The 24,867-nt window shown below is 31.7% G+C and overlaps 3 protein-coding genes across 4 annotated transcripts; 1 reads left to right on the top strand and 2 right to left on the bottom strand.

Moving 5' to 3' along the window:
- On the top strand, positions 3,689 to 9,054 carry LOC109724148 (protein trichome birefringence-like 33). 2 transcript variants are annotated; one of them, XM_020252864.1, is made up of 6 exons: positions 3,689 to 4,103; positions 5,001 to 5,235; positions 6,925 to 7,099; positions 7,220 to 7,419; positions 7,517 to 7,678; positions 8,418 to 9,054. In XM_020252864.1, exons 1-6 carry the CDS (start codon positions 3,923 to 3,925, stop codon positions 8,755 to 8,757), a joined length of 1,293 nt encoding a protein of 430 aa, XP_020108453.1. In that variant the 5' UTR covers positions 3,689 to 3,922; the 3' UTR covers positions 8,758 to 9,054. The 2 variants fall into 2 exon arrangements, with proteins under 2 accessions (XP_020108453.1, XP_020108452.1); XM_020252863.1 differs by having other exon boundaries at positions 3,690 to 4,103; positions 4,998 to 5,235.
- Positions 9,162 to 10,861, bottom strand: LOC109724151. The gene is made up of 4 exons (XM_020252866.1): positions 10,520 to 10,861; positions 10,197 to 10,249; positions 9,878 to 10,103; positions 9,162 to 9,422 (listed from the first exon to the last, which is right to left on the bottom strand). Exons 1-4 carry the CDS (start codon positions 10,599 to 10,601, stop codon positions 9,277 to 9,279), a joined length of 507 nt encoding a protein of 168 aa, XP_020108455.1. The 5' UTR covers positions 10,602 to 10,861; the 3' UTR covers positions 9,162 to 9,276.
- Positions 13,430 to 16,445, bottom strand: LOC109724149. The gene is made up of 4 exons (XM_020252865.1): positions 16,329 to 16,445; positions 15,684 to 15,739; positions 15,244 to 15,553; positions 13,430 to 14,015 (listed from the first exon to the last, which is right to left on the bottom strand). Exons 1-4 carry the CDS (start codon positions 16,399 to 16,401, stop codon positions 13,867 to 13,869), a joined length of 588 nt encoding a protein of 195 aa, XP_020108454.1. The 5' UTR covers positions 16,402 to 16,445; the 3' UTR covers positions 13,430 to 13,866.

Raw genomic sequence — 24,867 nt, forward strand, 5'->3', positions numbered from 1 at the left:
TTAACAAGTCAATACTTAAGAGCTGTTTGGTTCTACTTAAAACTGGAAAAAACAAATTCGGTGGAAAAAATTTTTTATGAAAAATTTTTATGACTTTTAGTGTTTGATTTGTAGGAGAAAAAAAAAGTAATTTTCAGTCTCACTTGTTTGGTTTAATAGTTGAAAGTAAGAAGTAAAGAAAATTTTTTCTTTTATTATATATTCTATATATTATTTATTTATAATAATAATTAAGCTATATATATTATATTATTATTATAACTTATATTTATGAATTAAATAAATTAAAATTATATATATAATATATATAATATATATAATATATAATATACACTCTCATAATAAGAGTATAGTAGCCAAATGAATAAACCTAACAGCCGGCAACCTATGAGTACAAAAGGGTCTATACTTATAAGAGTATAGTAGCCAAATGATATATATATATATATACTAGTTGAATTTACGTGCAAATGACGTAACAATTATTTATAATTTATTTCAAATCAAAATAAATTTGTAATTATATATATCAAAATTTACAATAAAAATTATATTTATAAATTAATTTGTTATATTTTATTAGAAAATATTTATAATATCCTACGGTGTTCTTTTATTTATATACATCGAACATTTTTATATACTTTTGATTTTTGATGAATCAAATTTAAATATGTGTTTTAAACTAAAAACATCAAAATTAATTCACATTTAATTTAAAATTAAATTTAATTTTGATCCACTGTAATAAAAAAATTAATTAATAATTCAAATTGATATCAAAAAAATAATTAAATTTATAATTTAAACTCAAATTTTAATTTTATTTTAATGTAAAATAGATTAATAGAATGCTATTTTTTAACAAATTGATCATAACCGTTTGTTTTAATTGAGATATTTTTTAACAAATTGATTATAATCGTTTATAGGATTGAATTTATAGATGCATGCAATGATATTTTTTAATAGATTGATTATAATGTTCTTATTTGAGATATTTTTTTAACAAATTGATCATAACCATTTATAGGGAATAGATTTTATATATAGTAGAAATTTAATAGATTGATCATAACTGTTCGTTTTTATTAACATAGTTTTAACAAATTAATCATAATCATTCGTAGGAAATATTATTTTATATTTAATAGATTGATCATAACCGTAATTTTTATTGAGATGTTTTTAACAAATTAATTATAATCATTCGTATGGAATTTATTTTATTCCTTTTTGGATTCCGTCTGTCATTGTCGGAATTCCTATACGCTTATATATATATATATATATATAGAACTAGGCTACTATGCTATTAATAGCACCAAGTCATTGGTGTTACCAAGTTTTTGGTCATTGGATTAAGAGATGTGCGGTTAGGATGATGTGAGCCCCCTAGGGTTGAGTGGGTGGTTGGTTGAATAGTATAATCTAACAGGTAAAAATGATCAAAAGAGTAGATTTAACGGCGGAAAACTTGGTAGCACCAAGTGCTTCGTGCTATTAATAGCATAGTAGACGGACTCCCTCTCTCTCTCTCTCTCTCTCTCTCTCTCTCTCTCTCTCTCTCTCTCTCTCTATATATATATATATATATATATATATGAGAGAAAGAGGGATAGGTGAGTGGTCCAATGTGGACCACTCACGTGGTCCACGAGCTTATGTGAGAGCTCATGGACCGCGATGCTCTTAACACTTGTGAGCCGTGTTTTTTTCCATCATAGTTTTCGTTTTCGGCCAAGTTGAGACGGAAACGAAAAGTCCCTTTTTCTTTAGAATTCGTAAAATAATTTTTCATGAAAATTTATTTTACGACAAATTAAACACTCAAAAAATTATTTTTAATTCAATTTTTTTTTTTTTTCACAACTTTCACGTGAAACCAAACACACTCTTAGCTCAAATTAAATAAATTAAAATGTCATATAGTAAAATCAATATTTTTAACGATTAGATAATCAAATCCAAAAGGATGATAGTAGTGGTTAAATTTGTACGTTTTTACCAACTTAATTTGATCAAAAAGATAATTTGGAAATAAGCTAATTAATTTCTCTGTCCTTTGCCCCAACATAATCGTTATGTGGTCCCAACCACCACGTACTCATAATTTAGAAACTGTGATCGAGCACCAGACACCACATGCACCTATTTTAATGCGTTCAAACAAATTTCAAAATTTTAAAAATTAAAAGAATAAATCATTAAATATGATCAGGACATCTAAAATGACTCCTCATAAAAGTTTTACGAATTTTAGAAACTGATTTTCTAACCATAATAATGGCATCACAATCAATGATCCATAATTTTCAGAAAAAGAAAAATTTTAGAAACTTAAGATTATAGATTTCAAAAAATTGTGATTTTTTGTCGATAGTTTGATTATATATTTTAAATTATATTTAACAGTTAAAATCTTTATTCAGAAGTCGACTGTTTCCTATTCTTTTATAATTTGGTCCAAATAGTTATTCGCTGATTCCGCTCGTACTTATTTTTTCTGTCAGATTAGTTCCATTTACATTACCTACTGTTTCTTTGAATAATGGTCGTGTGAGAACAAACGTTTACTCTGTGTGTTTTTTTTCTTTTTTTTTTTATTAAACTGGATAGAAAATCATTATGTGTTTTACAATAAACAAAAAAAAAAAAAGAAAATTAGACTACTTTAAAAAAGTGAAATTCTTTGGGAATTATTATAGGTACCTTCATTACCTACTAACGATAGTTAATCAATGAATGATAGATATTAGCATTGAAGGATACTTTGCCGACATATATATATATAAAGTTTATTATTTTTTTATATAGAGTTGATGAGATACTTTCCCCTATAATTATCCTTCTATACAAAAATTAAATCTCTACCATGCATTCTAATTTGTAACTACCATCCAACTAAAATGCTTCACATCCCTACATAGATAAAGTTGGGTAAAATACTATAAATAGGTATTTCACCGAAGGTAAAACTCAGATAAAGTGCACTTTTGAATGAGCCAAAGTTTATATATAATTTACTTTTTAATCAATGCTTATAAATACTAAAAGCTTGCTTTAAATGATTCAAACTCAGAACCTCTTATTTTGATATTATGTTAAATAATGCGAAATAACCATTTGTTTCAAACACTTTAAATTAGTAAAGAATGATATTTATATATTTTGTAGTCAACAATTGCGCTGTTACCGACCGTCGCTAGAGCAAGTGGCAAAGGGCTTGATGGTTGGTATCCGAGATCCAAGTTCGAATCCTAGTTGATTCACATTTCTAGCTAAATTTATTTCTAAATGAAATAAACTAAGCGGATAACATTGCTATCTATCTCTCAAAAAAAAAAACCAATTATACCGTTTTATGGTGTTTGATTTTGAGAGAAGATAAAACTATAGTAAATAAAATCCATTTTAACCCCTCTCCGTTATTGGTAGAACACTTTGCAAGGACAGTAGCAATTATGCTTGTACTATTTACTCTCAAGGGATAAAAAAAAAAAAAAAAAAAAAAAAAAANAGGAAAAAAGAAAATTAAATTGGGACCCGACAATTCGGGTGCGGTGTCAGGCTCAGACCATGAATTAAAATTGGTACGATGTCTTTGGAATTAAGAGGGACCTGCATCAACCCAACCACCTCAGCTTGGATCTACAGATCTACTCTTCTTTTTCTCAATTCCAAGCAAACTATATTATTCACAATAGACCACCCTCCACACAGGTGTAATAACTAATAAATGCATTGGTACTCCTCTCCCATATGCTGTTCACTATTTCATTTTTCTGCTTCTGCTTCCGCTTCTGCTTCTGCTTCCGCTTCAATATTTATTCAACCCCAAAACAACTTAAAAAACCTCTCCACACAGATTAAGATTACTAAGTTGGCGTTGTCAGCAAGTAATTAAATTAAAGAGAGTGTGATGAAGCAGCCTGTGTCTTCTGCATCCTACTCCTCGGCCCTCAGGAAGGCCCGCCTGTCGCCTCTTCTGTTCACTCTGCTGCTCTTCTTGGTCCTCTTCTCCCTCCTCTACGGCGAGGACTTCGCGCGCCTCGCCGGGCAGGCGGAGGATCGGAACGCAGCCACACGGATCCCACAGCTCAGTAAGTTACATTCTGTTCATACTGTTTCTGAGCTACCAACCGTTTCTAACGCAAGTGACAAAGAATTTCATTCTGAAGTCTAGTTGTTTAATATTTTCGGCCAAGTTTAATTTTTTTAAGAAAAACGAAACGGGTAGTATTACCTTCCTATGGATTCAGAGTTTTTTTTTGACATCTGATTCAGTCACCCGACTAGATCTATCAATGAGTGCGAATATCTATACCCGAATCTGAAGCGGAATGGATTGGGTTTGCTACAGATGCTAAACAAAGATGGTTTCGATTATGGATCTTAAGAAAAAAATGGAAATTCTACGGATACCAAATCAAATCCATATAAAAACTTATTTTATATTATAAAATTTAACTCCTTAGATATCTATTTTAATAGTCAATATATGTTAATAATTTGATTTAATATTTTGTATATTAAATAGTCAGGTTCCGATTCGTGATTTTGGATCCGGATTTTCGATTTTTTTAACAGAACGGTTTCGGCTTTGAATGATTTTTGTATTCTGCGGGGAGGTTCGAGTACGGTTTTACATTTAAATTTGTTATCCATAAAAATAGGTCTGAAAACGACTCATTGATATTACTATTACCAACTCCACTGAGCTAGATGTTAAAAGAGAAGAATTATTGATATGTTCCATTAATTAATGCACTTTTTGACGGTGCACGTGGTATGATTACTCTGATCTATATCATGCATGTAACCCGTAAGATTAAAACATTAATATTGCTGTCCGGTGCGCATAACTTAGAGTAGCTAAGAATATTAGGATTATTTCTGAGCTATTTTCTATCAGAGATATACATAGGGATACTTGCACTAGCGCATTAATAAAAGTCGTTCGATGCGGGTGTTTCTTATGTCGGTAATGTTCGCAGTAGAGAGGAGGGGGGCGAGACCGCAGAAGCTGCCGTTCGCCGTCGGGGAGCTCGACGGAGGAGGCGGGCGGTGCGACGTGTTCAGCGGGAGGTGGGTAAAGGACGAGTCGGGCCGGCCGCTGTACGAAGAGTGGCAGTGCCCGTACATACAGCCCCAGCTGACTTGCCAGGTGCAGGGCAGGCCCGACAAAGATTACCAGCACTGGAGGTGGCAACCCCACGCCTGCTCTCTTCCAAGGTCGGTACAGGAAATGCTCTGCTCTCGCGTCCAAAAATCGACCGTAAATGTTAAAATAAATCTAAGCGGGAATGCTTCTAATAGTACTAAGTTATTGGTGCTATTAGATTTTCAGTTCTGGCATGAAATGAAGAGATGTACAGTTAAAATAATAGTGGTCCTCTAGGGTTGAGTGGATAGTTGGTTTAATAGTATGATCTAACAGATATAAATAGTCAAAAGAGTAAATTCAATGGTGGAAAATTTAGTAGCACACTATCTCATTCAAAGAATTTATGCAACTCTTTTAAATTTTTATAGTTAACAATATGCATGCTAGTTTTATCATGTTTTTACTTTTTTTAGAGGCAATTGCTTATATAACTCATAAAAATTTCGAACTTTTTCATTTATTCTGCTTAGAAGGTTAATATTAAAAATATATTTTTAAATTTTCAGATTTTTTCAAATATATTTCTAGAGTTAGATTTAATTCACTGTCAGAAATAGTCGTTATCTCTGTAAAATTACTATTTTGTCTTTTAAAATTTGACTTTGTACCATTACCTATTTTAATTTCTTATTTATTTTTACCCGTCACTAACTTTTGTTAGTTGCTCTTAAGTTAAGAATAAAAGAGATATTTTGATTTTTTTTTTAACTGCGGTAGAAATTTAATCCAGATTTAACCCGAGCTGACTTAATAGGTACTAACAGTAGGATTATTTTTGAATAAAGAAAAAAAAATATACAAGGAGTATATTTGAAACAAAAAACAGTAGGAATATAAAAAATATTTTAAAAATTTTTAGAGGCATATAAGTAATCATTTTTTAAAAAAAATATTTAAAATTTAAAAAGAAATTATTTAAATTCTTGGATAGGCTAGATGTAGGATTTATATCCCACTTTTGAAACTACTGATAATAATTTTTTTTTTTAAAAAAAAAAGAGATGTGACAGGTCCACTGTAAAAAAATAAGTCCTTAGAGGGAGAGGATGTACAACTAGTGTTGTCGACCTAGACTAAATGTTAGATTAATTTACACGCCGCTCATCTAAGAGCTTATAGTATTTATTATTACTAATTTTATCAGTTTTTTTTTTAAGGCTAATTTTTTAAAAAAAATTATATGAATTTTCAGATAAAAAAGTATAAAATATATATCTATATATAAAGTGTACGAATTATAAATTTTTATTTCCAAATCCATTCTAAAATCCAAACCAACCCGACAGAACATGAGAGGCAATTATTAGCTGTAGCATTGTTGACTACTTGACTAGGAGAAACTAAATATATTTATGCACCATTACTGGGGTAAAAGAAATAATAATAATAATAATAGCAATTTTTGGTAACTTTTTCACCTTGAATTGAAAAGATTAACAGCTTCAATCATTAGTTCTATATTATTAACAGCTTCAATCATTAGTTCTATATTATTCTTTTTAAAAATTTGGGAAACTTCTTGTTCGTGTACTATAACAACTAGTTTTAGGTAGAGCATGAGTAATACGATTTAACCCATCCACGCGTTTCGACCTAATCTAACCCGACCTTAGCTCAACTTAAAGTCGAATCGAATTGGTTCGGGATTACGGATTTTAGGTTTGGAGCTGTGTTAGCAAAATCTCTATTATCTTTCATTAATTATTAACATACATATATAGCGAATGTTGTTAAATTACGTTGAACAATTCAAACAGTTTCAATGCGACGATGATGCTAGAGGCTCTGCGAGGGAAGAGGTTGATGTTCGTCGGCGACTCGCTGAACCGTGGCCAGTTCTATTCGATGGTTTGCCTTCTCCACTCCGTCGTCCCTAACGAATCCAAATCCATGGAGATTAACTTCGGTTCGCTCAGCACCTTCACAGCCAAGGTAACCTCATTCTTTTGTCTCACTTCATTTTTCGTTGGGTTGAGCCAGATTAGATCAGGTCAGGTCAGGTCAAGTCAGGTCAGGTCAGGTCAGATCAGGTCGAATTCTCTTTGAATGTAGAACTACAACGCTTCGATCCAATTCTACTGGGCTCCGTTCCTCCTCGAATCGAACTCAGACGACGCCATCGTGCATCGAATCTCCGATCGGATCGTTCGAAGAGGCTCGATAAACAAGCATGGCGAAAACTGGAAGGGAGTTGATATTTTGGTGTTCAACACATACCTCTGGTGGATGACTGGTCTCACAATGAAGATCCTGTAACTTCTTTGTAACCCTAATCCTTTTTTTTTATGTTTCCGACAATTTTAATTTCCTTTTTGTGAGTTTTTTAAGGTTAATTTTGCATAATTATAGAGAAGGAGAAGGGTCATTTAATGAAGCGAAAGACGTGGTGGAGCTAACAACCGAAGACGCGTATCGAATGGCGATGAAAGATATGCTAAGATGGGTGCAGGATAATATGGACCTGACGAAAACACGAGTTTTTTTCACCAGTATGTCACCTTCCCATCAAAAGTGAGTATAAGATTACGTACATTTTTTTTTTTAGAAAAAAAAAGATAGTATGCTATCCGCTTCGTTTATTTTTTTTAGAAATAAATTTAGCTGGAAATGTGAATCAACTAGGATTCGAACTTAGGATCTCGGATATCAATTACCAAGCTTAATATGAATAATTTTCATTTTTCTATTTGAGTTTTCATGGTAAATTAAGATAAACATTTCGTTACATTTTATGGCTAAATTAGTATCGGCAGCAAATTAATCAAAGTTTGTTTGCCTACAAAACTATTTAAATTATTAAATTTGACAGAATTATCAATCAATTTGATAAAACTTATGGTTTATTTAGCTAAAAATTAGAAGTTAAGAATGTCTCCATAGAAGAAAAAGATACAGAGACTTTACGAAATTTGAACTGATGTCAATTTCATATTTGCAGTTATAAGTTTCAGAAGATTGTTTGATTTGATGTCAATGTCACACTTGACCCGATGTCGATTTCTAGGTAAAAAGTCTAGAATGTATTATCCATATTGCTGATGTGACATACCTAATCAATCATACTGTTTTCTTTGAATTTATCCATCTTATCATATTTATAAAAAAATATATATTTATTATATTTTTTTTAAATAAAAAAATGTGATTAGCTTGTTATTGATAATGTGGTATAAGTATATTATATAATAGACTTCCTCGTAAGTTGCAACTTATCTGATATTCAACATTCCATGTATATATGTATATACAGGAGCCAAGATTGGGGCGCCGAACCGGGCGGCAACTGCTACAACCAGACGACGATGATCGAGGACCCGAACTACTGGGGCTCGGACTGCCGGAAGGGCATCATGCAGGTGCTCGGGGAGGAGCTCGCGGAGTCGGAGGTATCGGTGACGTTTCTGAACATCACGCAGCTGTCGAGCTACCGCAAGGACGCGCACACGTCGATCTACAAGAAACAGTGGCTACCCCTCTCCCCGGAACAGCTCGCGAACCCTGTGAGCTACTCCGACTGCGTCCACTGGTGCCTGCCCGGTCTCCAGGACACCTGGAACGAACTCCTCTTCGCCAAGCTCTTTTACACTTGAACTACAAGCAGCCGCAAATGATCATAACGATCTCTCTCCCTCTTAGGGTTCTCGTATTTGGATTGCGTGTATATTTTAGTACCATTTTTTTGGCCTTTTTTTTCTTTTTTCGTGACACAACGTTCTGTATTGTAAATTGTTATTTAAACAGCAATGCTGTATGCGCACTCCAAAAAAAAGGGGCTGCAAATCTCGCACCTCTTCATCCAAGGACTAATATATATTTAGTCCTCCATCATCTTGTCAACTCGTTTTTTATAAATATTAAAAATTTAAAGGAGTTTGTGAACGATCCAAGATTTTTTTTTTTGGATTTAAATCTTGGTATATAATAAAAATAATAATAATAATAATAATAATAATAAAATAAAAGATACCCTTCTTAATTCAAAAGGGGCAAAAAATAAAAATAAAAAGAATAAAAAGACATAAATAATAATTAGACCAAGATCACAAAATTAAGTTAACATGCCAAGATATTCAGCATGATGAGGGCACCATTCAATGACATTATTATTACTAACCCAAAATAAGCATAGCACAGGTGAGAAAGATCAACAAGTAGATAGGAATTGTAAGCTTGTTTCCATGATCAAAGCAATCACCAAATCCGTCGAACCCGTAGGGATTATCGATATCAAAGTGCTCCGCGACAGCAACATTTCCTGAAACGTACACAAGAATAAAACGCATTAATATTACCAGAGTAAGATTCACCATTATTAATGTCAGTTTGGCCACATTAGAGCTTCTACAAAAGTATTATTTGATTAAATCTATGCAAATTAAAAAGCATTAATAACTTTTTTGTTAAACTGAGGGTTCTTGTTTTGGAGACGAACGAGCACTCAAACTTCTGGACAACGTTTAGATAGTAGAAAAATATCCCCGCCATACCTCAAACTTATTGAGCTCCTTATAACTACCCTCCGTGAATACGTCTAACTATCGAAAGTGCTCGAATCAACCAAGAAGCTTAAGCAGATAAGTGAGACACCCCTCGCATATTATATATATACAGATCAGAATTTGTTTCTCTTTATCCATTACAAGATTATTATTCTTGGTGCAATTAATTAATCCCCAAAAATAAGATTAGGGAATTATTGATTTAACTCACCTCTTTTTGGGGTGTGTCCACATCTTCTAATGAGAGCACTCTTCACATCTTTCACTGATGCACCATTACTGAACCTAAAGCTATTGTGTACATCACCAACACAAGTTAACACCAAATGTGTCTCCTCAAAGCATGGCCCCTCACAATACTCATCTATTCCTTCTTGTGGAATGTTAACACTCCCTTGTTCATTCAATCTGAATGAGTCATTGCACCTGCTATAGACCTAGTATTTTCATCTCAAAAAAAATTAACAATTAATGCTCAAATATTGATAAGAGTTCAAACTTTAAAATAAAGTTTGTGATTAGGTACTCACGGGGCGATAATCGAAGCAAGATAGTGCTCTCCCATGAATAATGTCCATTGGATCTGTTTGAGGTTATACACATATAAGATGATTAAGCAAATTCCGTAAGAGCTATTAGGAGAAGCATGCGCACTTCATATAAAAAAAGTTTCTCCAATAGCTTGTCTCTCTTTTTACATAAAATTTAGTCTTTTCTAGTTGTCAAACGCTGTAGAGATTGCTATTTTGGCAACCAAATTAAAGTACTTAATCACAAAAGCAAAAAACTTCTAATTCTATTTAGTATTAAAAAAAAAACAACATAATACACTTTATCACAAAATTCAATGTACCTGAGTTGCAAAAAGAAGAAGAGAAGCAAAACACAACCACAAAAAAGCACCACCACCATCTCAGGGAGAAAGCAAAAGCCATTGGTAAAGGGTTCACTTGAGCTTAATTTGTAAAATGAGGAAGTGAAATGTGAAGAGAACTCTGATTTGGATTCATAACATCATTGCTTAATACCACCAAACATAGGCCATTCTCACACCAAACCAAACCTATCCACCATATTGATTTCCTTTACTTTTTCACTCTCATCAAACAAAGTGTAATTTTTATGGCTAAATTTTTGCCTTCAAAATTGCAACAAAAATTCAAATTACATGGACTAAGTGAAATTATTCATGATGAGTGATTTAAAGAGATTTTTAGATGTGGTAGTTGTTCTTTTGCAAGAAAAGAAGGGATTTGGTGGGAAAATTAATGAGACCATAAAGCTACTTTTCTCACTAAGTGACCAAGAGAATATAGTTAGTGCAACCAATTATTTCCACACCTTTCCACCTACCAAAATAATAATTGGTGAATGCGCCAACAACTCTTCTAGATTTATCTTGAAAGGGCAAAAAAAAAAAAGAAAAAAAGAAAAAGAAAATTAACTACATCACAATCATCTGAACTTTCATCCATTTGCAGATAGCTGACTAAAATTAGAGAATTTCATATCTACAATCTCAATTCTCAAAATTTTACAATTTACTATCCAGATATATATATATATTCCATCTATTTAAGCGATTAATACTCCGCAATTGGTTACAAAATAATAAAGAATGAGTATCGGCGATATAGATATATCTTCTCAATGTGAAAGAGCATTCCTTTTGGTAAAATTGACTAAAAATAAATTTAATTGTTAATAAAGTTTGATGTTAAAAAATCAATTTCTCAACTGCAGTATTGATTTAGAGTGTCAAGAAAGCCCTTCTAAGCTTGCATGCGATGGTTATTTGCAATACTTTGAAAGTTTAGGTGACTATATGTGAACAGTCAAAAGTTCGGGACTATTTTTATGCATTTACCCCCCCCCAAAAAAAAAAAAAAAATCAACAACAACAACAACAACAACAGTGACCATTTCGACGTACATAGTGTATGGGATAAGTGGAAGGAGAGGGATGATGGTCAAAGTAGGAGACATGGTCTATCCGGTTTAGCAGCATGCTGGTGGACTATTTGGAAGGCGAGGAATGATTTTATCTTTCGTGACTTGCAGTTTGACCCTGTTTTCGTGGTGCGCCCTGATTTTTTCGACTTTCGAGGCCTTTGTTGTCTCACCCCTGTAGCCTAATTCACTTTTTCAATGAATGAAGCAGGTAGCGTGCTACTTATTCTCAAAAAAAACAACAGTGATTATTTTCGCTTGCTTTTTAAAACAAAAAATGTGCACTCAAATTAATCAATAACAATAATGGGATAAAAAAATATAAGCTAAATTATAGAAAATTTTTCCGTCAATATCCGATTTTTTACTTTTTCCCTCCATCATTCAAAAATTTATATTTTACTCTCTTAAAAAATAAAAAATATTTACAGAAGATACGCCGTGACAAAATAACTAAATTGCCTCTCATTCTCTTCGTCTCCACCCCGATCCAGAGCCTCTCCTCCTCAGCTGCAGCCTCTCCTCCTCCGTTCTTCGCCCCTCCCTCGACCCAAGCTCTAACTCTGTTTTCTCCCCACCTGCTTCTCCGCTTCTCCAACACCCTCATCGCCCCTCCATTGCGGCGACTGTAAGAGAAAGATCGGAATGGGCGTAGACAAAGAGATAGGCGAGGGTGAGGGCGAGGGTGAGTCGGCGGAGGAAAGCGAGGGCACGTGTGTGGGCATGGATAGAGGAGTGGGCGAGGGCGAGGCGGCGCGGCAGAGGACATCAGTGAGGAAGGATGAGGGTTTCTGGAGTATTTTGGATATAAAAAATAGGATATAAACGAAACACTATATAACGGCGGGGACCAAAGTGAATATTTTTTATTTTTTAAGGGAGCAAAGTGTAGGTTTTCAAAAGACAGAAAGGAAAGTAAAAAAAGCAGATATTAATAGGGAGATTTTTTGTAATTTAGCCAAAAGCATAACATAAAATAAAATATGGTAAATTGTACGTTTAGTCCTCAAACTATAAGACGGGTGACACTTCGATCCTCAAACTTTAATTTGTTATAATTTCTGACTCGAACTATCTGAATTGTTGCAATCAAGTCAGACGACCCAATTTAATTGATTAAATGATGATGCATTGTTGATGTAAAAGTGATGTAGTATCTTAATTATCGTCATATCATCAATCACAATGCTTCCACATCACCTCTATATTACCACTTTGTCAATATTTAGTCAACTAAATTAAGTCATGGGACTTGATTGTAATAATTCTGAAAGTTTGAGCTAGAAATTATATCAAATTAAAGTTTGGGAATCAAAAGTGCAAATTACCCAATAAAATATAAAACATAAGCAATACACAGATTCGGACTTGGGCCAGGCCCAGCACTATCGGCCCATGAGTTGTACGGCCAATTTTATTTGGGCCGTATAGGCCCCAATCTAAGGGCTCATTTTTTTTTGGGTAGGATTTTTTCTTTTTTTTTTTATTTTTTTTCGGATAACAAGGTCATTTTATCGATGTCAGTATAATTACATTAAAACTAAAATAACCTTAGAGGTTCTAAACTTTTTCTATTACCAAACACTCTGCTAAAAACGGTTGTTGCTGAAAGCAGAAGCTGAAGCGTAGCCGATCGAACTGAGGCTAAATATATGTTTCAATCCGATGGTCCAAAATTCCAAGGCTTTCGACCTATAGCCCAAATTTGATGGACCAGGCCTATTGGGCCTTTTATGTAGGCCCAACGCGGGCCCAAATTTGATTGAAATAATTAAGATTCACACTCTTTTAAGTACATGCAAAAGGAAGGAGATTAATAATAATAAAAAGCAATATATCAGGAGGCTTCATTTAAGCATGCTATGGTACATATATGCTAGCGTACAATCTTAATACACGAACATACCCATTTTGAATTAGATATCCGAACTTTAAAAAGTTTTTTCTTTTTCTTTTTTTTTTCACCTTCCGATAGTTCGAAAATAGTTGTATTAGCTTTGAAACATTTGGTTCTATATCTCACCTTGTAATATTTGTAACACAGTTTATGAAATAATATTCCAATTTTCAATGAGATCAATATTTTGGCATTCGATGAGATATTACAAGGTAAGGTAGTAAAATCATGTACTTTTTGAAGTTCAAATAACTACTTCAAAATACGCTATATATAGCTTAGGTATGATGTGTACTTTTTGAAGTTCAAATAAATATTATTATATATATATATATTCTAAGTTCGTGTTTCTTCTAGTAACACCACAGCACCAAAGCAGTGTTGAAGAGCATCAATGCAATCCACATGTAGCTTGGGAGGAGAACTCCATTCGCGTTGTTCGTCGCGGCCGTCGTGTTTCCGGAGTCACCGGAGATCTTCTTTCCCGACTTCGCGAGTGAACCTGCAAAGGTGAGAAGAGATTCGAATTATTATATGTTTCATTTTCAAATACAAATATGACAATTTTTTGTTGTTGTTGTTGTTGTTGTTTTTTTTTTTTTTGTGTGGATCCTGCAACTATGTGAAATTTTGTGAATCAATACTGATGATATATTCCTAAAAAGGTCTTTGTTATTTGAGCACTTGCTCTACCAGGAGTACACACACCAGCTTTTTTTTTTTTTTCTACACCCAACTTTTGCACCATATGCAANATATATATATATATATATATATATATATATATATATATATATATATATAGTATTTGGTGTTATCAAGTTTTCTACCGTTAAATTTACACATTTTATCATTTTCATCCGTTCGATTATACTACTAATCAATCCTAGGAGTCCCATATCATCCTAATCGCACATCCTTTAATATAAGAACAGAAAACTTAATAGCACCACGTCATTAGTACTATTAATAGTATTCCAGTCTAATTCTCTCTCTCTCTCTCTCTCTATATATATATATATATATATGCAATATTGCCTGAGTACGTGTGCAAATTCGGTATTTGCATTGTGAAATGTTTACGCAATTTTGCACTTTCGTATGATATGATGTTGCCCAAAAGATCGATCTAATTGAGAAGGACTCGAAAATATACTTAACATGCACAAATAACTTGTTTAATTATTAATTAGGGTGGGCCCATATGGGTTGGAACCAGAGTGTACTTTTGTACTCGATCCATCGACCACTTGACCTAAAGGAAACAAATTATAAGTTCGACTACTAATGGAGTAGTAAGATAAATTTATCACAGATGTTCGACAACTGGAGTAATTGAGCTACTTTTCATATATATACATTTGGAGTAATTATTAGAAAAATAAAAAGAAAAATTGCTTCCAAGGCTCAATTTTTATTTGGAGCTTATATATCATCTTGAAGTTTGAATCATGAAAAAGCACTTAAGTTTTTTTTTTTTTTTTTTTTAACAATTTAAACAACATTCTTGTAGAAACTCCAACTAACTAAGCTGATTGAAAAGGCTCTAAGCTATACTTGCGCGACATGGAGTTCACCGTAAGAGGAACAAATCTTAGTTACGCGTGTTGGTCGATCGATGGATCGATCGATGTGACACGCACACTGAAACCTATTCAATCCAAAAACTTAGCTCTGACAAAACATATAATCTAAAAGTGAGAGATACATGCGTACGTATGTGCACTCACCGCCGGTGTTAGGAGCAGTAGGAGCGGCGGCGGTGCCATTGTTTCCGATGCCACATGACATCTGGAAAATGGCGCGGACGCCCTGCATGAGCCCGGAGTTGTAGCCCTGGAAGTTTGAGAGGATGCCGTCAACACAGTTCATCACGAGCATCATCTGACCGAAGCACGGCGTGTTGCATAAAATCGAGGTGGCATTCGCCGTCGAATTCTTCTTGCTCGGAACCAATTCCCCCATCGAACCGCTCTTCGTGGAGTTCTTCTTGGTGCCGTTTAGGTGTATCCCCATCGCGTCGAGACAAGCAAGAGTGACCTTCAATTTAAAAAAATTAAAAAAAATTAAAATAAAGGAGAAAAATCCATTGTTACTGTATGGATAAGTAAAGTAATTAACACTACAAATATAAACCTATAAAAGTTAATGTTTTGAGCATGCTACTTACAGTATGATTATCAAAGCAAAGTGCGGCTCTTGCCACGATTTGAACAGGATCTTGAGCTGCATCATTAATTTCAAAGTACAAAAACTTAATTAGATGCATTGCATATTTAAAGGATCATAATTAACTTGTACAGGTGACTTGAGAAAATTTCTCGTCAAGTATAGGCCTCAAAAAGAGAGGAATTAATGAGTACGTGTTGTACATAGAATGCTAACAGATTTCTATTTATTCTCTAATTTAGCTAGATCTCAACATGAACTCGTATATGCATTTTCTATACTTTCAACTCTAATTTCACCTTGAAATATTAAGCCACTAGAGCCAAAGCAAATGATGGTTTAATAATCGTGCAAATCAATAGTTTGCCTTAACAAAGAAAAAGTTGTATACACGACTCAGTTGCGCTACAAACTCTTTTTGATTCAAACACTAAAGGGAGAAGAAAGAACGGAATGCCAACAGACATCTGACTATTCTCTAACTCTCATGATATATTTCTGCGTACGGAGTAAACTCTCAACGCTAGAGTCACCGTATTAAACTGACTCTCACTCCAAAAGATGAGTCAAGAAGATCGATTCATTGGTTATGTAGATCAAACAATATGTGATTAATATATATGACCCTCTCTTTAAAGTTTCTCACCTTTGCACGAGAAATTAGCCATGCAGAAGAGAGCAACCACAAAAACGAAATGCTTTAGTGTGAGAGAAGCCATTTTAGAAGCACAAGCACTTTTTCTCAAAAGCAACTCCCAAAAGAGAGAACGGCAAAAGGCACCTTTGAGCTGCTTCTGTGTACAACAAACGCACCATATATACACATATATATAAAGCTCCCCCTCGTTACCAACACTAGTAATAATTATAGAATTTTTTTTTCTTTTTGATTTTTTTTTTCGAATGAGAAGATAAAAAGTTGGTACAAAACAGTCAACAACTTTTCACTTGCTTCATAGACTTTTTATGCCTTCGTAGTTCGTGTATATCAAACCTGAAACTGCTTGTAAATTAATTAAACTTCGCACATATTCTGTGGGCGCCGTTGCTATCGCACGCGCGCTGACCAACGAAATAAGCTTTATTTTTCGTGCGAAGTGGATATGATTTAGGCCATGATGGTTACATGTAATGTACCCCCATGTACATTCTTGAGAAAAATAAACACATAATATATTAATTATATTAGTGTGATGATCTAGTACATTGTGTCACTGGATTTGAATATTAATAAAAGGAATCTAAGGATTCATATTCTTCTAGTTGAGATCTGCTTGACCCACCAGAATCACAAAATAACTACCAAACCTGCATTTGTTTCATTAATTATTGTTAAATAATATATAATCTTTTTAATTCGATTTGTCTCATTTTTTTTTTTAATTTTATAGAGGAGCCACAAATTAAGGTTAATTTAGGTTAGATTTTTTTTTGGAGGGGGTACAAAAGTACATCTTGGTTAAGTGGCTGGTGCCAATTCTTTTTTTTTTTTTTTCTTTTTTGGCTTGTACTATTAAAACGTTGATTAATTAAGTAATTGTCACATGCCATCTATTTTGTCTTCTACTGTGGAAGGTGAAATTTAATAATGAATTTTCGATAGAAAAAAATCACTAAGAGCATGTTTGGTGCTATAGAATACAATTTTATTTAGTAAGTTCTAACAAGGAAATGTGTCATCTTATAATTTCTTAATATATTAACTTATTTGCAGCAAAATCAGAAATATAATACTGGAATTTTATTTTATTTTTTGTATGTGTGTCTCCAAATATTGATTAAGCTAGCTTTCTGCGCCTGGCTTACCGTACGTAAAATATTTCAGGCTTTTGGGTATGGCAAACACTATTAGAAGCGACTGCAGCTGAAAATAGAAGCAAAAAGAGGGCTACATATTAATGCTTTTTAGGGTGTATATATAAATAGCATTGCTCTTAATGTTTTAATGTCAAGTACATAAACAAAATACATGACAAATAAAATATTAGAAATTTCTCAAGAACTTACTTTAAAAGTAAGTATAAATCTTGCACCCTATATAACTATATATTCATAATCCTTTTTATTGCACTATTCATGTCACAATCTTTTTTTTTTAAGACTAAAAATTCAAGAGGGTTGTTTTATACTCTTGAATATATAAGTGGATTGTCAGATTCACACCTCCCCTTTGCGTGTACAGATAACATTTATCATCTGCATATTTGCGTACGTATAAACATATATGTTTATATTTAGAGATAACTTCAAAAAACCCTCCTGTGGTTTCGCACTTTCTCACTTTAGTACCCTGCGGTTTAAAGTGTATCAATTTGCCTCCTTGTGGTTTCGTTTTTCTCTTTTTATTATCAATTTTATTTTTTTTTCTTAAATCAATGACAGAGTTAAAATTAAAGGGTACTAAAATAAATATTCGATAAATCTAGGTATGTATTTGAAGTTTTTTGTATATAATTTAACAAAATATTAAAAAAAAGCTGCCGAAAAGATAAAAATAAAACCACCAGGAACAAATTGATACACTTTAAACCACAGGGTACTAAAGTGAGAAAGTGCGAAGCCACATGAGGGATTTTTGAAGTTTTCCCTTATATTTACTAGTACAAGTGTGCGTGTGTTACACGCTTGGTGCAAAAAATAAAATTACAGATATAAGATTTAAGTAGATAGTTTAATTGCAAATTTTAAAAGCTAATAAATTTAATCTGATTATAATCATCTAATCTAATAGAAAAAACAGAAAGAATTATATTAGATTTAGTTACACTTATTTTATCTATTAAAATTTAATAAATTAAAAATCTAAATCATGTCTACTAACAAGATATAAATTTAGGAGAAAATAAAATCAAATAGAAAACTACAAGGGCATTTAAAATGTAAACATAGTTTTTGAATACCGGGATATTTTCAGGAGAAAATTTATCAAACCTACAACTCTTATTCGCTCTTTTATATATAGTATAAATATAGATATAAAAAAAAAAAAGGATAATATCTATACTCCTAAAAATTTAAAAATACCTAATATACCCGTAGTTGACCATACCCTAGGGTTTACGGGATTTATAGTTTAGAAGGGTATTTTTGAAAATACAGGAATAAATTTGAAATTTTTGAATAGTAGCAAAGGGTATATAAGGAAAAGCTCCTAAAATTTACTTTAAAATGGGCCTAAACAAGGAGACAAAAGTATCGGACTTTGGGCTGGGCTTTTTAAAAATGAAATATAGGCCCAAGCCTACTAAATTGATTTGGACCGGACCGGACCCGGCTCGGACTCGGATTCGAACCCGGTCCAGTTAGACCCCTAATCACACCAAATGTGCCCACATCAATCTACGGCCGAGATTCAGCTAGCATAGGGAATGCTACACATACTACCCCTGATAAATAATAATAATAAGGTAAAAAATGAATAAAATTTACTTTAACTTTTTGGTCCCTTTGATTCAACTTTTTCACCTTTTCAAAAATTTGATTTTGATATCCAACCTTTTTGGTTTATTTATTTCAAGCCATCTGATGGTTCTTCCATTAGGCTCATTATTTATTTTTATAATGAATATGTCGAAGTCAACAATGTGTTCAAATTTAAAAGTGCGAGGGCTATTTAATGACTCAAATCAAATGAATCAAATGATTAGCAAAATTAAAATTTTTAGTCATCCTATAGTTCTTTTTCATGCAATTTTTACTCCAAAGATAATAGGTTTAATTTCACCCATAGACCCAACCTTTATCCGGATTTCTACTTTAAAAAAGAAAAGAAAAAAAAAACTAGTTAAGTTAATTAAATTGTAAAAAAAATAAAAAATCATCACTTTCTCAAATTTTTCATTGTCATGTTGTCCTAGTTTTCAATATCAATTATGTGATGGACTAGTACTCAATTAAATTGGGGATTCAATACATCTACATAGATAGTCATTGACCAACATTGTATGTTTAATTAGAGAAGTACTAAAAAATCTCTTTAATTTTGACCACAAGATCAATGATTATTAATGCAGAATCATACTTCAATCAAGATCACAAAATTAAGAGTTTGATTCGAACAACGTTCTCTAACCGCTTAAATTTTTAGAAAATAGCTGTTGTTTCATATTATTTAATAAAATGGTCATAACTTACCTCATAATCTAGTAATTTTACGCGCAATTTATATTTATTATTCATGAACGTATATTTCTGAGCTCGTTTCTCTACTAAATCATTCTTTTTGCTAACAATTATAATTTGCAAATTCATTGGAATTAATAAGGAACTACTTTAGTAGTTGGTCAAACAAATTCCTTTTGAAGTAGTTAAAAACTTAAAGGTCACTTAAATAGATAAATGGGACCAAAAAAGAAAAAAGAAATGGTACCTATTTAAGCAATAGAATCTTTTTAGGTAGTTAAAAGGTCATTTTTGTGTTAGTACAACACATAAACAGGGCCCAAGAAAAAAGCTGTACATTTTATTTGGGTGGTTAAAATTTTTCTGTGTTCCGACCCAAAATATATATAGTTGCCGACGTGATATTATTTATAAAAATAAATAAAATATATATCGGTTGTGTCTCGATTCAAAATATAGCTGTCGACGACGTGATATATTTAATGAAAAGTTATAGAAAATATATAACTTTTTATATGTCGACGATTGCGCGGAAAATAATCAATGATTGATGATAAAGAGTAGCTACTTTTAGAATTGAGTCTTAGAAGCACTTTTTAAAGGTCTTATTTTGCACTGCTAAAGTAGAAAAAGGGACCCAGAAAAAGTTGCTTATTAAAGGAAAAGAATTTCCTTTTTTCTTAGGTAGTTAGTGTTCTTTTTTGCAGCACTAAGAAAATATAAATTGGACAAGAAAAAATGGCTAGAAAAGTTAACTACTTGAGGTATAGAACTTCTTTTTAAGCAAGTTCTTAATAATTAGTCCAAGAAGCACTTTTTAGAGATCTTTTTTGCATTGCTGAATCAGAGAGATGGGACCCAACAAAAGTTGAAAAAATATCTTCAATCAGACCGACCTTCTCTAGAGTAAGTGGCAAAGGATTTGGTGGCTGGTATCCGAAACGCAAGTTCGAATCTTAGTTGATTCACATTTCCAGCTAAGTTTATTTCTAAATGAAATAAACGAAGCGGGTAGCGTGCTATCTATCTCTTAAAAAAAAAAAAAAATCTTCAATCAGGAGCCTATTTTCGACAGAGAAGCTTTGATCTGCTGTCATGTATTAATTTTTTCTTTAGATTTTATATTAAAAAATAGCCAATAAATTTTTAAATGTAAATAAAACTAATACGAGGTGTCATTGAGAAGCTCTTCACCGAAATTTTATCCACAAAGTTGGCTATTTGAGTACAACTTTTTTTTTATAAAGTAATTAGAGCCCTTTTTTGCACTACTAAAATAACATAATTTGACAAGAAAAAATTGCTATAAAAAAGTAAGCCATTTGAGGTACAGATTTTTTTTTTTGTGAAAAGTTAGCTATTTTTGAGGCATAGATTTTTTATTTACAAAAAAGGTAGTAAAAGTTCTTTTTGGCACTGCTAAAATTGTACAACTTTGACAAGAGAGAAAAAAAAAGTTATTCAATAGATATTTTATATAAAAATTTTTGACAAGAGTAAAAAAAAAAAAAACAAGTTGTTTAATAGATATTTTATATAAAAATTTTTACATATGCTACGGGAGAACTCTACCATCTGAGCTACATCCCCATCTAATTATTTGTTATGATTTTTTACAAAAATAGTTAAAATTTTTTCGTGGTAAAAAAAAGTACATGCATATTGATATTGATACAATAACTCATAAATACAAATAAAATTTTTAGTTGCATATATATTTCTATAACTATTTAGTAGCTGATCAATTCTGCATAATCAGAGCTCGTTTGGTATTAAGAGACGTTTGAAATTATTAAGCAACAAAAATTGATGCGAAAGTACAAAGAGAAATATTTTTTATTTTCTGTTGAGACGATTAAAAGCATATTTCAATTAATATATTACGATATATATATGTAGTATAATATTATTTTAAAAATAAGTAAGCTATTTCTTATAGTAACTTTATGGAATAATAACCGACCGTCCCTAAAGCAAGTGGCAAAGAACTTGATGGTTGGTACCGGAGATCCAAGTTTGAATCCTAGTTGATTCATATTTTCAGCTAAGTTTATTTCTAAATGAAATAAAAATGAAGCGAGTAGCGTGCTACCTATCTCTCAAAAAAAAAACTTTATGGAATAATAATGTCATCGCAATTCTCGACCGTTGTTATTTTTAAATCAAATATCAAATTTAAATTTATTATTTGCAAGTAAAAAAAATTTTTTGTTAAACAATTTTATAAAATTGCTTTAGAAAATTTACTTTCTTATTAGATTCGGCCAAATGATTTATAATTTTTAATCAAAATTAATTTTTAAAATTAAAATAATTTTTTTAAAATTTATTTTTTTAAGCTACGCCAAACACAACACCCACTGTGTCCCCATCTGCATGATTTGATTCCAAGAAGCTCGGGCAATAAAAGCGGCCAAATTTTTAGGTGGGAAAAGTACTTTTTGTGGACGCAATTATTTAGGATTAGAAAGAGAAATTATAACTCGGACGTGGAAGCTCGTTCAGCCACGAGTGTGCACGTATATACAGTGTAGAGCTACTGTATCATTAAAAATATAAGAGAGTTGGTGCTTTCGACATTTAATTTTTAGATCAAAAATTATATAGTTAGGATGATAGCGGTCCTTCTTAGGATTGAGTGGTTCTTATTGGATAATAATATTAATCTGATGGTTAAAAATGATCAAAGAGATTTATTTAAGAGCCAAAAAGTCGAAAGCAGCAAATTCTCTATACCCAATAAGTTAAGGGCAAAAAGAGTCATTTTGATTTTTTTTTTAACTCTATTAGATACTTAACTCATATTTAACTCAAGTTAACTTATCGGGTGATAATTATAGGAGTATTTTGGAATAACGAAAGACAATATAAATGGTATATTGAAAAGAAAAAAATATATATTTTTGAAGTTTTGAAAGCTATATAAGCAATTATCCCTCTATATATATATATATAAAAACCATGTCCTTCTCCATCGCTTATTTAATTCACCTCCATGTTAGTGAAACTTACAGCAAAATTTAGTTTCAAATCTATTAAAAAAAAAAAAACTTTAAATACTAACTCTGTGGTTTCAAACTTTTTTAGTTTAGTATTTTATGGTTTACAGTGTATCAATTTAGTATCATGTGATTTTATTTTATTTTTTTATTATCCCCTCTACTAATTTTTTTCGTTAAATCAGTGACAAAATTAAAACTAAAAATTACTAAAGTGAATATTTGATAAATCTAGGTGAGATATATAAAATTTTTTGTATATTATTTAACGAAATGTTAACAGAGGAGCTGACTAAAAGAGAAAAATAAAATTACATGGTACTAAATTGATACATTTTAAATCACAGAATACTAAAGTAAGAAAGTACAAAATCACAGGAGGGAGCATTTGAAGTTTATCCTTAAAAATAAAAATAAACTGAATAATTAAAATTGATTATACGATTGATTTAATGCAATAAAATAACTAAGGCATGCACGAGCTAACACGCAAGAAAAATTATGATATTTTAGATAAATTAAGAATGGCATTGAAAATTAAAATAAAATGTATATACAGAATGATGTGATTGTGATTTTTGGATATTGTATCACCGCAAATTAGGTTTGGTGAAGGACCATAGAGACCTTAATAATGACACCACAATTATTTGATGGATTAAACTAAGTTAATATATAATAATTATTTTTTCTACATCAACTGCCATAGCGTCTTTATCGCGGTTTCCTTACAACAGAGACATCAATCTATATATATATATAGGCTGGGACTACTATACTTATATGAGTATAGAGCCCTTGTACTCATAAGTTTTCGACCGTTCAGATGAAAAAACGTGCGGTTAGGATGACAGTGGTTACGGTTAGGTTGATAGTGGACCTCCTAGGGTTGAGTGGATGGTTGGTTGAATAGTATAATCTAACGGGTGAAAATGATTAAAGGGTAGATCTAACGGCCAAAAACTTATGAGTACAATAGGCTCTATACTTATAAAAGTATAGTAGCCGGACTATATATATATATATATATATATATACACACACATATATGAATTAACTTCATACAGGTTCACGTAAATATAGTAAATGATAAATATATTTTTACAAAATTTAAAATTTATATGTTGTTCCTACAAAAATTCTGATATTTTCAAATATATCCCTACCGTTAAAATTCATTAGAAAAATTTGTTAACCATAGATTAAATACTTAATCTTTGTTAGTTTTTGACATTTTTGATCCTCTTATATTATACCAGTATGATTTTTAGAGAGACATATTTGTGACGGTAAAATTAAAAATATAGACAGTTCTCTAACGATAACAAATTAAAGGAATATATTTGAAAATATTAGAATTTTTATAGAAACGACATATGAAGCTTGAATTTTATAGAAATATATTTGTCATTTATTATATTTGCAAGGATCTGTATGAAATTAACCCATATATTTATATGGATTGTATAGTGGTTGTTATTAGAATTACCGAGATCAAAGGTTCGAATAATTTCCAAATTGTTTTAGTCTTAAAACTTAATTACGTAATAGAGTGCGGTGAGAACTAAAAGATCAAAAAGCGATGGAAAGTGAGCACATAAACACTCCACGACTAATGTGATAGAATGAGCTGAGATAATGACTTTTTTTATTTGTGTGCATAAAATTTTCTGTACACGGAGCATTCCTAGAGCTCATTAATTCACTGTCCTCACTGTCCTTAAATAGGGGACAAGATCGTCCCATGCACGAAAAATAATGTGCACAAAAATATAAGGAATGAGTTCTCAGAGAAAATTAAATATTTTTTTTTCCTTTATTAACACTAGTTCTCGAGAAGAACGAGAATAATTATTTTTATAGAGAACTATTTTCTCTTAAAAAAAACACTTTTTTTTCGTAATTATTATTCTTAGATAAAAATTAAAAAATAAAAATTTTTATTTTTTGTAAGATATGAAAAGAGAAACCTAACAAGTAAATTACACTACAACAGAATTAGATTATAGAGACACATGTTTGGGACACTTTTGAGTAAGTGTCCCATTTATGCTAAAACTTAAA

The sequence above is a fragment of the Ananas comosus genome, linkage group 18, assembly GCF_001540865.1.
Source record: "Ananas comosus cultivar F153 linkage group 18, ASM154086v1, whole genome shotgun sequence".
NCBI classification, from domain to species: domain Eukaryota; kingdom Viridiplantae; phylum Streptophyta; class Magnoliopsida; order Poales; family Bromeliaceae; genus Ananas; species Ananas comosus.

Bases quoted from the DNA above. Each gene is read 5' to 3' on its own strand.
- LOC109724148 (XM_020252863.1), top strand. From the start codon at position 3,923: ATGAAGCAGCCTGTGTCTTCTGCATCCTACTCCTCGGCCCTCAGGAAG. The intron at 5,236-6,924 runs GTCGGTACAGGA...CAATTCAAACAG, and splicing joins CACGCCTGCTCTCTTCCAAG to TTTCAATGCGACGATGATGC. The intron at 7,679-8,417 runs GTGAGTATAAGA...ATGTATATACAG, and splicing joins ATGTCACCTTCCCATCAAAA to GAGCCAAGATTGGGGCGCCG.
- LOC109724149 (XM_020252865.1), bottom strand. From the start codon at position 16,401: ATGGCTTCTCTCACACTAAAGCATTTCGTTTTTGTGGTTGCTCTCTTC. The intron at 15,740-16,328 runs GTGAGAAACTTT...TTAATGATGCAG, and splicing joins GGCTAATTTCTCGTGCAAAG to CTCAAGATCCTGTTCAAATC. The intron at 15,554-15,683 runs GTAAGTAGCATG...TTTAAATTGAAG, and splicing joins TTTGCTTTGATAATCATACT to GTCACTCTTGCTTGTCTCGA.
- LOC109724151 (XM_020252866.1), bottom strand. From the start codon at position 10,601: ATGGCTTTTGCTTTCTCCCTGAGATGGTGGTGGTGCTTTTTTGTGGTT. The intron at 10,104-10,196 runs GTGAGTACCTAA...TGAAAATACTAG, and splicing joins CTTGCTTCGATTATCGCCCC to GTCTATAGCAGGTGCAATGA. The intron at 9,423-9,877 runs GTGAGTTAAATC...TGTACGTTTCAG, and splicing joins TGGACACACCCCAAAAAGAG to GAAATGTTGCTGTCGCGGAG.